Source organism: Barbatula barbatula (assembly GCF_947034865.1).
Source record: "Barbatula barbatula genome assembly, chromosome: 6".
NCBI classification, from domain to species: domain Eukaryota; kingdom Metazoa; phylum Chordata; class Actinopteri; order Cypriniformes; family Nemacheilidae; genus Barbatula; species Barbatula barbatula.
In genome coordinates, this window is record NC_136765.1 from 17,545,050 (window position 1) to 17,557,658 (window position 12,609).

General features: G+C 39.4%; 1 protein-coding gene across 1 annotated transcript; it reads right to left on the minus strand.

The window, feature by feature from the left end:
- Positions 1 to 249: 249 nt before the first annotated feature.
- acss1 (acyl-CoA synthetase short chain family member 1) lies at positions 250 to 12,104 on the minus strand. The gene is made up of 14 exons (XM_079458859.1): positions 11,529 to 12,104; positions 11,262 to 11,358; positions 9,723 to 9,922; positions 8,800 to 8,975; positions 6,579 to 6,731; positions 5,925 to 6,072; positions 4,466 to 4,603; positions 3,607 to 3,699; positions 3,390 to 3,502; positions 2,720 to 2,846; positions 2,293 to 2,420; positions 2,113 to 2,176; positions 1,591 to 1,712; positions 250 to 1,350 (listed from the first exon to the last, which is right to left on the minus strand). The coding sequence occupies exons 1-14, from the start codon at positions 11,866 to 11,868 to the stop codon at positions 1,174 to 1,176; spliced, it is 2,076 nt and encodes a 691-aa protein (XP_079314985.1). The 5' UTR covers positions 11,869 to 12,104; the 3' UTR covers positions 250 to 1,173.
- Between the last annotated feature and the right edge of the window lie 505 nt (positions 12,105 to 12,609).

The window sequence follows — 12,609 nt, forward strand, 5'->3', positions numbered from 1 at the left end:
CTCTGTGTTCATCAGAACAAATACATTTATCACAACTCAAAGTCGAGTAGGCCTAAATGATGACAGAATTTTCATTTTTGGGTGAGGTATCCCTTTAAGACTATTCCTAGACTACTATAAATGTTAGAGTTGTCTAAACTGAAACCCACTTCTAATGACACATCTTAAAATACATCAGGGCCATGATGTTTTTTATATTGTTACTTAATTTTACAAAACAAGAAATGAGGCGATGACACAAGAAATTCTTAGATGCTCACTCTCTTTAATCCAGATCGAACTCACATGTACATCTCACATTCTCTCCGGTTCTACACTGATCAAGCGCCCTTCTCTCTCCCTCTAGCGTTCAGTTCTTGTAATAACAGTTTATGTAGACACAACAATGTTGTCTCAAAATGCACAAAGTAATGTTTTTTGTAAGGCACGGTTTTGAAAACTAATGTAACTAAGGCCATGTCCACACTAGTGGACATATTTTTCTCTGTGTTTTGGCCTTCCGTTGACACATAGTCCTGGAAACCACCCCATGAGAACATTTTAAAGCTGCCGGACTACATATTAACTTCTGTTTACCTGGATGTACACTTTAAGGCAACATCTAAGTATATGGCATTAGTGTCTAAGTGATAACACAAAGCAGGATTTATTAAAAGAAAAACATTTTAAATGCTCAAAATAAATGTTTTGTTTCATCTGAAATACTGAATATTAGTAGGAATTTTATTATTTTGGAATTCATTTGATAAAAATTTGATTTATCATAAATTTGAGTTCTGATTGAAAATGAATCACAGTCTTTGACAGTTAACGTAAGAGGCTTACAAGATTCAGACAGTGAATTTGCCAGTAAACATTCAGATTCAGCAGTGTGTAATAAAATCATCTTTCTTACAAAAGCTGATGCTTCAGAGTAAATTTCAAAAGTCACCCCATCTCTTGATACAAGAATAACACTGTGCAAATTTCTTAATGTTTGCAAAGATTGTGTCTGCAAACTGAACAAACCTTTTGTCAGACAAAAGGACCAACACTTACTTCAGATGGTTTCACGTGCAAGTTTTATAGTTTGAACACTTTATGCTACTTAATGACTTAAAAATCTCTCTGATCACAGTTATGTATTCATAGTATTTCACATGACCAGAACGAAATGTCCCAACAGTTCATTTTTCACTTATTAGTTGCATGACTTCTGTAGTGCTTGTGGGCCTCAACAATCTCTGAAACAACTGAAGGGTCGTCCAGCGTTGACACGTCTCCAAGGTTGCTTGAGTCATTCATGGCGATCTTGCGTAAAATTCTCCTCATTATTTTTCCAGACCGTGTTTTAGGTAGACGTTTCACAACCTTAAAGAAGAGCAGAGATGTTTTTGCACAGCTGACAAAACAAATAAATCCCTATATGAGCCATCTGTGTAAGAGATCCACAGACAGTAATAGATAGACAAGTTTGTGTGTTTCTTACACAACCATTGTAAACTGTTGTGTGATCAGTATAAATCCTCTTTTGTAAATGTTTTATATACAAATCTATCAGAATGAATGATCTACTTCAAAAGCAGGAGACATGTTAGCAGCTTGATTTACCAGAAAGTGCTCAGGAACCGCATATTTGGCAATTTTAGTAGCCACAAGGCGTCTCAGCTCATCCACAACAGCCTGTTGGTTCTCAATAGCTGTTTCTTTCAGAACCACAAACGCAAATGGAACTGGTGAATGAAGAAAGAAAATGCAGAAATTGTACTACGTTATATTTAATCAAATCTATGTAAACAGAGAAAAATTACTTTAATTTACATGTATACATTTGGCAGACGCTTTGATCCAAAGCGACTTACATTGTATTATATTATACTATACTATACATTTGTTTCCAAGTATGTGCAATCCCTGGGATCAAACCCACGACCTCTGCGTTGCTAGCGACAATGCTCTTACCACTGACTTAAAAGAAGCGAAATCTTTACGTTGTTTTCGCAAAGGGCCGAAAAGAAAATCGAAGCACGGTGAATCAGGTCAAAGGGTCTCTGCTTCCTAGGGGCATTCCAGATGGCTCATGAATAAAAAAAAAGAGAGATGAACAAATCTTTGGCATGTCAGGGCTCTCACCTTCTCCTTTGATCTCATGAGAAATTCCAATCACTGCAGTCTCAGGAACATCTGGATGTTCATCCTGATACCAGAGACACAAATATATATATTTGCTAAAATCTCTGGACTAAAAATATAACTGAGTTGCACGTCAAAAATACTGAAAGAAGTGTGTGATATAAAAGCACTGAGATTTACCAGCGAGTCCTCTATCTCAGCGGTGCCCAGCCGATGCCCACTGATATTAATGACATCATCCATTCGTCCTGTGATCTGGTAGTAACCATCTTCTGTTCGATAAGCCCCATCACCAGTAAAATAATGACCTACGAATCGACATCCATTAACACTTTCTTAACCCCTTATCACTTCAATGTAAACCTATGATTTTAAACTATGGATAACCAAAACCAAACTGTTTTTTAATTAAGTAAAACTAACCTTTAAAACAACAATAGCCCACTTGGAAGTCTGCACAGGTTATTTTATAACTCTCAGCTCAGACAAAAAAATCCTTTCACACCCTTGGCTTTGAAGGGAAAGTAAGAAAGAACGCTTCAATAATTCAACCAAAAGCCTACTAACTTTTCCCTTCAATGCCAAGAGCCCCAGGGGTTTTACTCACCTGGATATGGTTTAAAATATGCATTCACGAATCTCTGGTGGTCTCCAAATATGGTTCTGGCCATTCCAGGCCATGGTTGGCTAATGCACAGAGCTCCATTGACATCATTTCCTGTTATTATCTGTCCCTGTTAGCAACAGAACATTGATTAAGTTCTGCTACTAAAACCATTTTAATTTACTACTCCAAATCATTATTTAGTTGTCTATGGGCAAGTTGCACAAGATGGCACCGCAGACTAATTGATTAATTGACCCGTGCTAATTTCCGGTCGTGTAACACTATCGAGGTGTTTTGACTTAATGAATTGCTCAGCAATGTAAACAGGATCTGTTATATCGCTTATATACTACCTTCTTCTTTCTTGTCTAAAAAACACCCATATTTGCCGGCCCAAAATCCTCCTTTTCCCATACAGTGTTATACGACCAGAAATTACTTTGGCTTCCCAAAAGCTCACTGGTGCCATCTTGTGCCACTAGTGAATTATCTCTCTCCATACTACAGATATTTGTTACTATAGCAATGAATGTAGATAGATTACATATAATGACAACATGGACAGTCAGTCATAGGACTGATTTGAAATCCAAATCAGATTTATGTTCAGTGTCAACAAAGCCTACACATCCAACACTGTGCCAATGAGCACATGAGTAAACAAGAATACCTTGTCTCCCATCAGTGCCGGTTGAATGCCAAAAAAGGGTCTCATAGCCATGGAAGGCCGGATCTCTGCTCCAGGTTCAGCTGGGAATGGAGCGATACACACACCGCCAGTCTCTGTATAAACACAACTACCCTTAAGACTCCCAGACGAGATCACGGTTTACCAAGAACAGACAGACAGCATTTGCCAGTCACACGCCGACTTGATTTATTTTTACCTGTCTGCCACCATGTGTCCACCAGAGGGCATCGTCCTTCTCCGACCACATTATAGAACCATTCCCATGCCTCGCGATTAATGGGCTCTCCAACTGTGATCACATCAGACATTCACAACATCTTTTATTTGGTCAAATTCATATACAAAATCTGTACATGCGTCGGAGCCTGTGTGGACAGTGCTCCAGACATACAGCACAACTGTGCCCTGGGAGACCAGAGTTCGAGTCCCGGCATCCTTTCCCGATCCTACTCCCCTTTCTCCTCCCAATCACTTCCCGTCTTTCTCCACTATCCTCAAAGAGCCTCAAAAAGGCAAAGAGCCTCAAAATATAACTTGTGCTTGCAAAAATGTTTGTTAATCTCAGTACTTCAAATGGTACTGGGAGGTGTCTCAGCCAACACAACCCAGATGGGATGAACACACAATGTAGTGTCTAATGTTTTGGCACAGAGCTCTGATACACTGGCTGCCTAGACTAATTGAAAATCACTCAGAGTTCCTCAGCAGACAGAACTGTCATCACACAGAGCAGACTCTTTCAGGAGTGTATCTAGTTGGCCCTATAACAATTTCTGTTGGTTATTTATTTATACAAAAATAGAAGGCCAGAGCAGTATACAGTAAGTTACGACCAGGTGGTTAGTACAGGGGTTTGTTATAACTATGAGCTGGTAACTCAAATGACCCATAAACTGTTTAGTTGATGCATTTTCCACCAGTATGGTCAGTTTCCCATTTGGCCTTGCAATGAACTGTCCAACAACGTGTGTGTAAATTGATGACACACACTTATCATACACATTTAATAATCCAGTAAAAGGTTGTATTGTTCAAAGTAGGAAACCAATCCTTACCAGATCCAAGTGTCTTCAGTGATGATCGGTCATACTTCTTCACCCAGCTTTCATCATATTTCAGGAGTAATCTGATGGCAGTAGGAGCTCCATAAAACTGGTTTATTTGTAACCTCTGAACGGTCTCCCAGTAACGACCTGAGAAAATTACATCACAATTTTGACGAGAGATATTCTTTATTTAAACTGTACTTTATTTTTTATTTATTTCCATATAACTAATTCTCTTTAAGTTTGCACAACACTGTACATCCTACTTTCTATATTATTTTTCTATTTGTTAATGCACATGCTTTTGTATTTTATGAGTATTGACACTTAAAGGGATCGTTCACCCAAAAATGAAAATTCTGTCATGAATCACTCACTCTCTTGTTGTTCCAAATCTGTATACATTGATTTGTTTCGCTGAACACAGAAAGTAAATAGGAAAAATCCTTGTAACCAAACAGTTCTTGGCCACCATTGACTACCAAAGTAGGAAACATTACAATGGTTGTCAAAGTGTCCCATAACTGTTTGTACTCCTACATTCTTCAAAATGTCTTCTTTTATGATCAACATAACCACAAAAACGTTATCTTTCCTACTATGGTAGTCAATGGTGGCAAGAACTATTTGGTTATAAGCATTCTTCCAAACATCTTTCTTGGTGTTCTTCAGAACAATACATTCATACGGATTTAGAACAACTAGAATGTGTGTAAATGATGACAGTGAACTATTCCTTTAAATAGAAAGAAAGAAAGAAAGAAAGAACGAAAGTAAGGTAAAATATTTATGAACTCGAAGCTGGTGTTCGTTATGATGTTTGCTTTTGTGTGTGTATAAAGGATCTAATGAAGTCTAATGAAACCTGCCATTACTGACACCCACAAGCAGATAAAAGCAGGTTTAGTGAAAGCAGCAGAGGAATGTTTACGATCTGTAGAGGTCACTTTGTATAGAGTAAACAGCTTTACGGCCGAAAACTGAGAGCTGATTTCCATTCAAATGCATTTAACAGAGGTCATAAGCCAATTCAACACAATAAAGGCAGATAAGAATCAATAAGCAGGTTAATGTGTCAAAAGATGCTATCAGAGTTCACTAAAGAGTATCCTTGAGACCGTTTTCAACCAAAAGCTGAAAACATTTTATGCGGCCTGGCATGAATAATTTTACTCGTTTTTCCAGATCCATGTAAATGCAGATTGTTTTGATAACGCTGCCGTGTGTGTGTATGTGAAACGTCAGAAATGCGAAGGAAAAACTTTTCAGTTTTTCATTGTGTAAACGTACTAGAGAAGGTCACCACTCTCTTAAATCTCATAGACATCATTACGTCATGTTATTTTAACTACTACACAGTGTAGTTTACAGACCATAGCATGAGCTTATTTCTCACGCTCCTAAACAACACAATAACTGACACCAAATAAAGAGATCAAATCATTAGTGTTGTGTCTTCATATCTCACCTGGATCGGGGTACACAGGTGTACTCTCAAACAGTACAGACGTGGCTCCGTTACACAGCGGCCCGTACACTACGTAACTGTGGCCTGTAATCCAACCGATGTCGGCGACACAGCCGAACACATCTCCTGGTGTGTAGTCGAACACATACTACAACAAGAGACGTGTGCAGCTCGGTTACACTACTGGACAAACATGACTCTGTATTACGTTGAATGGAAAAACGACTGATGAAAATGTCCTCGATTTAGGTAGTCTGTCTGTTATTGTAAACAGATGTCAGATAAAAATAAAGGAAACTAAAAAAAAAGCAGATAACAGGCGATTTTTCCGAGGGAATTAAAACAATTAATACGATAATCCTTAAGATTGCACAGGAAGCACATAAAAATATGTTTACTAAACTGTACTTTAATGTGGGCCAAATGAACCTGATAAATATGTTCAGGAAGTTCAACTATGATAAAGCTTCTGCGTTTATTTTCCTTTTATTCAATAATCAGCACTTAAAAAGTACTGTGGACATGGATTGCAGTACCGTATAAATACCATGGTGACCGTTCAGGCTATTATTTTACGTGTAAAACTTCGTTCAGAGTTGTTATTTTAAGGCACGGCAGGAGTATGAGCACATAAACATGGTGATAATGACACACCTGATGCGTGAGGGATGCGTACAGCAGATAACCAGCCTGCGTGTGCACAATGCCCTTCGGTTTACCCGTGCTGCCCGAGGTATAGAGCATGAACAACATCTCCTCACTGTCCATGGGTTCTGGAGCACATACTGATGATTCTCTTGCCATGACCTGCAACAGACAACGGATGAGAGAATTAAGACATAGATTTATGGTGCGTCTGTTTATGCAAGTTTGTTTTATGCCGTAGTCATCCTTATTTTGTTTTCTTGGTCTGTTGTATTTTTCATTTGTAAAGCGACCTTGGGTTTCTGACTGCGTGGATGAAATAAAAGCACGGCTCAACTACTAGAATTATTATTGGTACCCCGTCACTTACTTCCAAAATTCCTTCTGATGTGTCTGTTAAATCACTGGTACTCTTCTCACTCCAGCAGTTACTGTCAAAAACCTTGGCGTAATTTTCCATTCCTCCAGTCTCACATCAACGCCATTACTAAATCAGCATTTTACCATCTACGTCGTATTGCCGAGCTTCAATCATTCATTAGTGTAAAAGATGCAGAAACGGTTAAACATGCTTTTGTTTCCTCTCGCCTTGATAACTGTAATGCTCTTTTCATTGGTTTACCTGCCACCTCCATTGCTAAATTGCAGTACATTCACGAATACTCAACGCACCAAACGTTCTGCCCATATCACCCCAATTTTAGTCGATCTGCACTGGCTACCAGTGGCATATCGTATCAAACTTAAAATTCTTCTGCTAACTTTTAAATGTCTTCATGGTTTGGCTCCTCCCTTATTCATGTTGTTACATCAAATGTCTCCTGCTTTGAGCAGGTATACCCAAATAGCACTGGTATGTCTGTAAAAATGTCTGCTAGAGATCTGGAAAACCTCTGCTGTTTAACATCTGCAAAACATCGTAAAAAGAGCAATTTCTAAATAATAAACATCTAACAGACGACATCTAGATGTCTACATGACATCTGAGAGCAGACATCTCAGAAACGTTTTGCAGAGCAAACAATGCAGACTAGTGCAAATAGATGTCTGCATGGTACAAGGGAAGGTTTTTCCTCACCCTTCGAATTATAATTGTTATGGTTTTTATTTCATCCACACTGTTATGACACAGCACTCTATATAGTCTATAGTCTGCTTGTTTTGCCGTAGTGAATACCAAAGGAGGCAAATACCATTTTTCAACACAGACATGCTAACAAGTATTGCTGGGCGATATTCCTATAAATTAATATAACGGTATATTCCTGATTTATACCGGTTTCTGGTACATGGCGGTATGTTTTCACCACATCACATCACGCTGTCAATCCTCATCATAGAATACAGAGAGACAGTTAAATCTACAAACACATCATGTTATATGCTTATATTGAACACGAGGGCATTTTGAAGATTTTTGCTCGTGAGGGATTTAATTTAACGTAATGCGAACTTGCAATTGCTACACATGTTACAGTCATCTGCTGTTCAGCCGTTCTCCCATTGTGACATGAATATGTAACGTTACCGCTCAACTGCGAAACGCTCAAAAACATCCAAACGAGTCTGTTAAGTTCATATAGAAAAATGATGATGCAGTAGTCCCGCGGCATAGAAAGACCTGTGTGAATGGTTGGTCACAATGCAAAAGTGAAAAGGGACCCCACAGTGAAATAGTGTCACGCTGCGCCGTGTTCCACACATTGCCAGTACTGCGGTATATAAAAACATTAACATAATAATAAAAAAACACACCGGTGTTCGGTATGAACCGGTATACTGCCCAGCACTACTAGCATGATAAAACAAGCTAATGTTACACGCCACTTTAACCAGGTAAAAAACACATTAAAAGGCCCTGGAGCCCATAGCAGCTTTTTGAGTTTACAGAGGCCTCGACAACTGTGGTACCCAGTGATTTCATAACATGTCCCGGAATTGGCTGAATATACCCTGTGACTAATCCTTGACTAGAACAGTCCTGTCTTTGTACAAACTGTGAGATCAACCTCACACATTGAGGCATTGTGTCTTCTTCAATCAATAAAAAAAGAAATCTGTGAAAATTAAGCTGAAACATTTCCCTTTGTACATGAAAATGGTCGGAACCTTTCATGGTGTAATAATTTTAGTTAGAACTGTTCTTAGCACTGTGTTAGGAAGAGCATATGTAAAAAGCTTACAATAATAAAAAATAGATACAAGTGTTCCAACAACTGCTGTGAGTTACCTCATCTAATGGAATGTCTTGTTTGCCCATTGGCACACTATTGTTGGTCCTCTTGGCCACAAACACATGCTGTATAGACGGACAGCTCTTCACTGCTGTATCCACTGTGGACTTGAGATCGAAGAACCGTCCACCCCTCACGCCTTGGTTGCATGTGATCACAAATTTGCACTGGGCTGTGTGTTCGGAAAAGACAGAACAATGGAACAAACACAGTCCTGCCAATAACTTTATACAATAACCTTTTGTTTTACTTTAAAGATATATACATGTGTTTGCTACATCTTCAGCTGAACCTCTGGCCTCTGTTGTAACTGGCTCTTTTTTTCTCTAATATTGCAGCAAATTAGGTCAGACTAAAACATCTGCTATGTTTCTGTTTCATTCAATAAGATAAGAACACGCGGGTCTGTTTGAGAACAAACGCCCTTTTACACTTATCTGTGCCTAGACAAACACACACAGACACATGTGGTGTGTACAAAACAGTCACACGCTGGAAACACACCTTACTTTCCAGTTAGAGCTCAACATTTCTTGGAAAGTATGCACAATAGCTTTACTAGAGGGTGACAATCGGACTTTAACCCGGTTATAAGTCAATAAATATAACTTACTTTTGTCTTTGAACTTGCTTTCTAAAATCATGCGCATAAGAATAAATTAATACATGCATGTTTGGCTGACATAACCTTCGATTTTTCTACCCCTCTCCTATAACACCTGTCATACAGTTGCCAGTTATGGTGATCAATTCCCAATGGGTTAAAAAATTCCAAATGACTTTTGTTAAATGACATTTGTTAAAACAATAACTTCCATACAGAAAATATGTAATCATAGTAATTTTGTTGCGTTTTTATATATATTTACATTGTGTCAGCTGCTGAGACACACAACAAGAACAGCAATATCGGACTCACCATCCCGAATTCTGCTGGCCAGAGCATCTGAGCTGAACCCTGCAAACACCACAGTATGAACGGCACCGATACGGGCACAGGCCAACATGGCCGCCACTGCCATAGGAGACACGGGCATGTAGATGGCCACCCGATCACCTCTCTGTACTCCATGACCCTTTAATGTGTTGGCAAGGCGACAGGTCATTTCTAGAAGCTCCCTGAGATGTAGAGATCAGATTGTAGTAGTTATAAAAGGCAGTTTTATTTTATTAGTACAAAAGACAGGAACAGGATATCTTTCGCAGGAGGTTTCTGTGAGTAAATCTGTGATGATTGAAGTGGTTCAAGTGCTGTAAGCTTAAAGGGATACTTCACCCAAAAAAAGTCACTCACTCTCTAGTTGTTCCAAATCTGAATAAGTTCCCTTGTTTGGTGGAACACACAGAAAGATATTTGGACGAAACAGTTCTTGGACCGCATTGCTACCATAGTAGGAAAAATGACAATGATAGTCAAAAGTGCCTCAAATCTTTTTGCTTTTCCTTTTGTGTTTAACAGAACAAAAGAATATTAAGCAATCTTCCTACTATGGTAGTCAATGGAGTCCAATAACTGTTTGGTTACAAGCATATGTCCAACTATCTTTCTCTGGGTTCATCAGATTGAGAACAAAGACATTTATACAGAATTGGAACAACTCAAAAGTGAGTAAATGACAGAATTTCCGTTTTGGGTGAAGAATCCCTTTAAAATGAACATGCGTGGAAACATAAATAAAGAACATAATATGACTATTATATCTCTAACATCACATGTGTCGTCATTTTACCACGTATAATTAAATTATGAATAGCATTTCTAGCTTGCGGAACGTGTTGTGCTTTCAGAAAGGACTTCATCTGAAAAAAATGAGCGTGCGCAAATCATGATTCAACGGAACGGAACAGAAGAGACACGTTTCCAGAAGAGAACTCCAGAGCACAACGTGTACTTCTCAAATGCTCAAGGCCCCAAAGGCTTTTCACTGGATCACCTCCATACTGTAGTGAGATCAGGGACCAAACACTTTAACCTTCGTAACTAACGCACATCAATGTGATCTAACTTCCCGTTTACCCTCAGAAACAGGAAATAGAGCGGGGTGCGTGTAGTTCTCTGCTGTCTTTACAGTGAACATTATTTTCGAAACCTGCTTCTTTATCAACATTCAGAAATAGGTTGTGCAGAAATACAGACTAGGTTGAATGACTGTTGTGGTTCAACCCGAGAACACGTGAGCAGACGTACAGCAGCAGATTCGGTAAACATTAAACCCACAGTGAACTGCGGTGATCTGAAACGCAGCCAGTATATTGCTGAGCAAGTAAGAGGATGCATTCCAGCACAACCCTCAATACCTGCCTTTGTTCTTGTGCGGTCCTTTCTGTCACAGTCTCGCTCTTCAGAAGTGCATGCTTTTATAAAATATGTTTACTACCCAGTGCCCTTGGTAAAACAGGGGGCAGGGCTGATGATAAGAGTCACATCATGTGATGTTCTCAGGAGCTTCAAACCCACCTGTAGGTGATCCTCACTTCCGTGCCAGGTTCATCTCTTTCCCAGATTAAAGCCACTCTGTTTGGATCTTCTGCCACGTGCACATCCAAACAGTTCACTGTCAATCGATTTTAAAGGAAATGTGTTGGTGCATTTATTGACGTTTGTGAGAAAGATCATCTTTATGAATTAATAAAATAGCATTAATATGTTTTTGTTCTTAAAGCTAGAACTGAGCGTTTATGTTAAGTTTCTGCGATCATCCAAACAAGTGTAAAAACACATTACCAGAAACGTTCAGTTGGCCCCCAGGGAACCAGTTGATTTTCCCGCTCGACAGATCGCAGTCCTTCACTTGGTCGAATTGTTTGGTCCATGTCAGCCTTTCCTTGGCGATAGATCCCCAGAAAGCGTCGGGGTCGTTGACTGACAGCTCGTTTATTTCTGCGTATGTCTTTCCCGTGAGATGCGAGCTGAGGTTCGGCTGAACTGCGGCGCTGGTGGCGCAGGACAGAGATCTCGCGTGGCACCGTGAGATAAACAAAACACTTTTACGCAGACATTTGTTCCTGAAGATGTTTCCCCTGGACAAACGATTCAGCAAACTTCTGCTCACGCGTCCAGCCATTTTTCGCCGAGACTCGCGGTGCTGGAGTGAAGTTTGCTCAGGTTTCTCAGACCGTGACCGTTTCTCTGAAGAGAGAGAGAGAGAGGGAGGAGGGAAGTTCTTGACAAAGAGCTAGAAAACTCGCTCCAGGACACATCGGACAAACCGCCCCTTAAAGTTATACTATTTCAGCATTTATGAACCGAGTCATGAATCACAGATGTCCTGGCTTTCACAATGTAACACTGCAATATCCTTATGAGTGGGAATTTAGGATGTTGCACAATAAAGTACTGTTGTTGTCTTTGAGACAGCCAATAAATCATAGATGGTTTATTTAATCAAACATATACATTTAAGAAGCTTAACCTTATGGAGACGTAAATACTATTTTCTTTAAACTGTGACTAGTTTTTTATAAAAAGAGAAAATGCCTCTACGCCTTTTTCAAGAAATGTCTGTTATTACAGTTACAGCAGGAAACTTGATTTTAACTGTTTCCATCAAACCTGTTTACTCAACTATTTTTGGGGGTACAGCCCCCCCAAACTTCTTCTGCCCCCTAGTGTAGGCTACTGCTAGCTGGGACTTGCTCTGGGAAAGAAAGTGAAATAATTAAATGATGGTAAATCTGAGATATCTCATGACAACATCTAAAGCATCTGTCTAAACGTTCACATTCATCAAACCTAAAGTACAATGGGGCAGTGTGTTCACTACTCTCTGGATGGGTTAAATGCAGAGTTCACATTTCGGGTATGG

Coding starts and splice junctions, on each gene's coding strand:
- acss1 (XM_079458859.1), bottom strand. CDS start 11,868: ATGGCTGGACGCGTGAGCAGAAGTTTGCTGAATCGTTTGTCCAGGGGA. Junction 1,713..2,112: donor TCATGAGATCAAAGGAGAAG/GTGAGAGCCCTG, acceptor TTCATTCACCAG/TTCCATTTGCGTTTGTGGTT. Junction 1,351..1,590: donor CGGTTCCTGAGCACTTTCTG/GTAAATCAAGCT, acceptor CTCTTCTTTAAG/GTTGTGAAACGTCTACCTAA.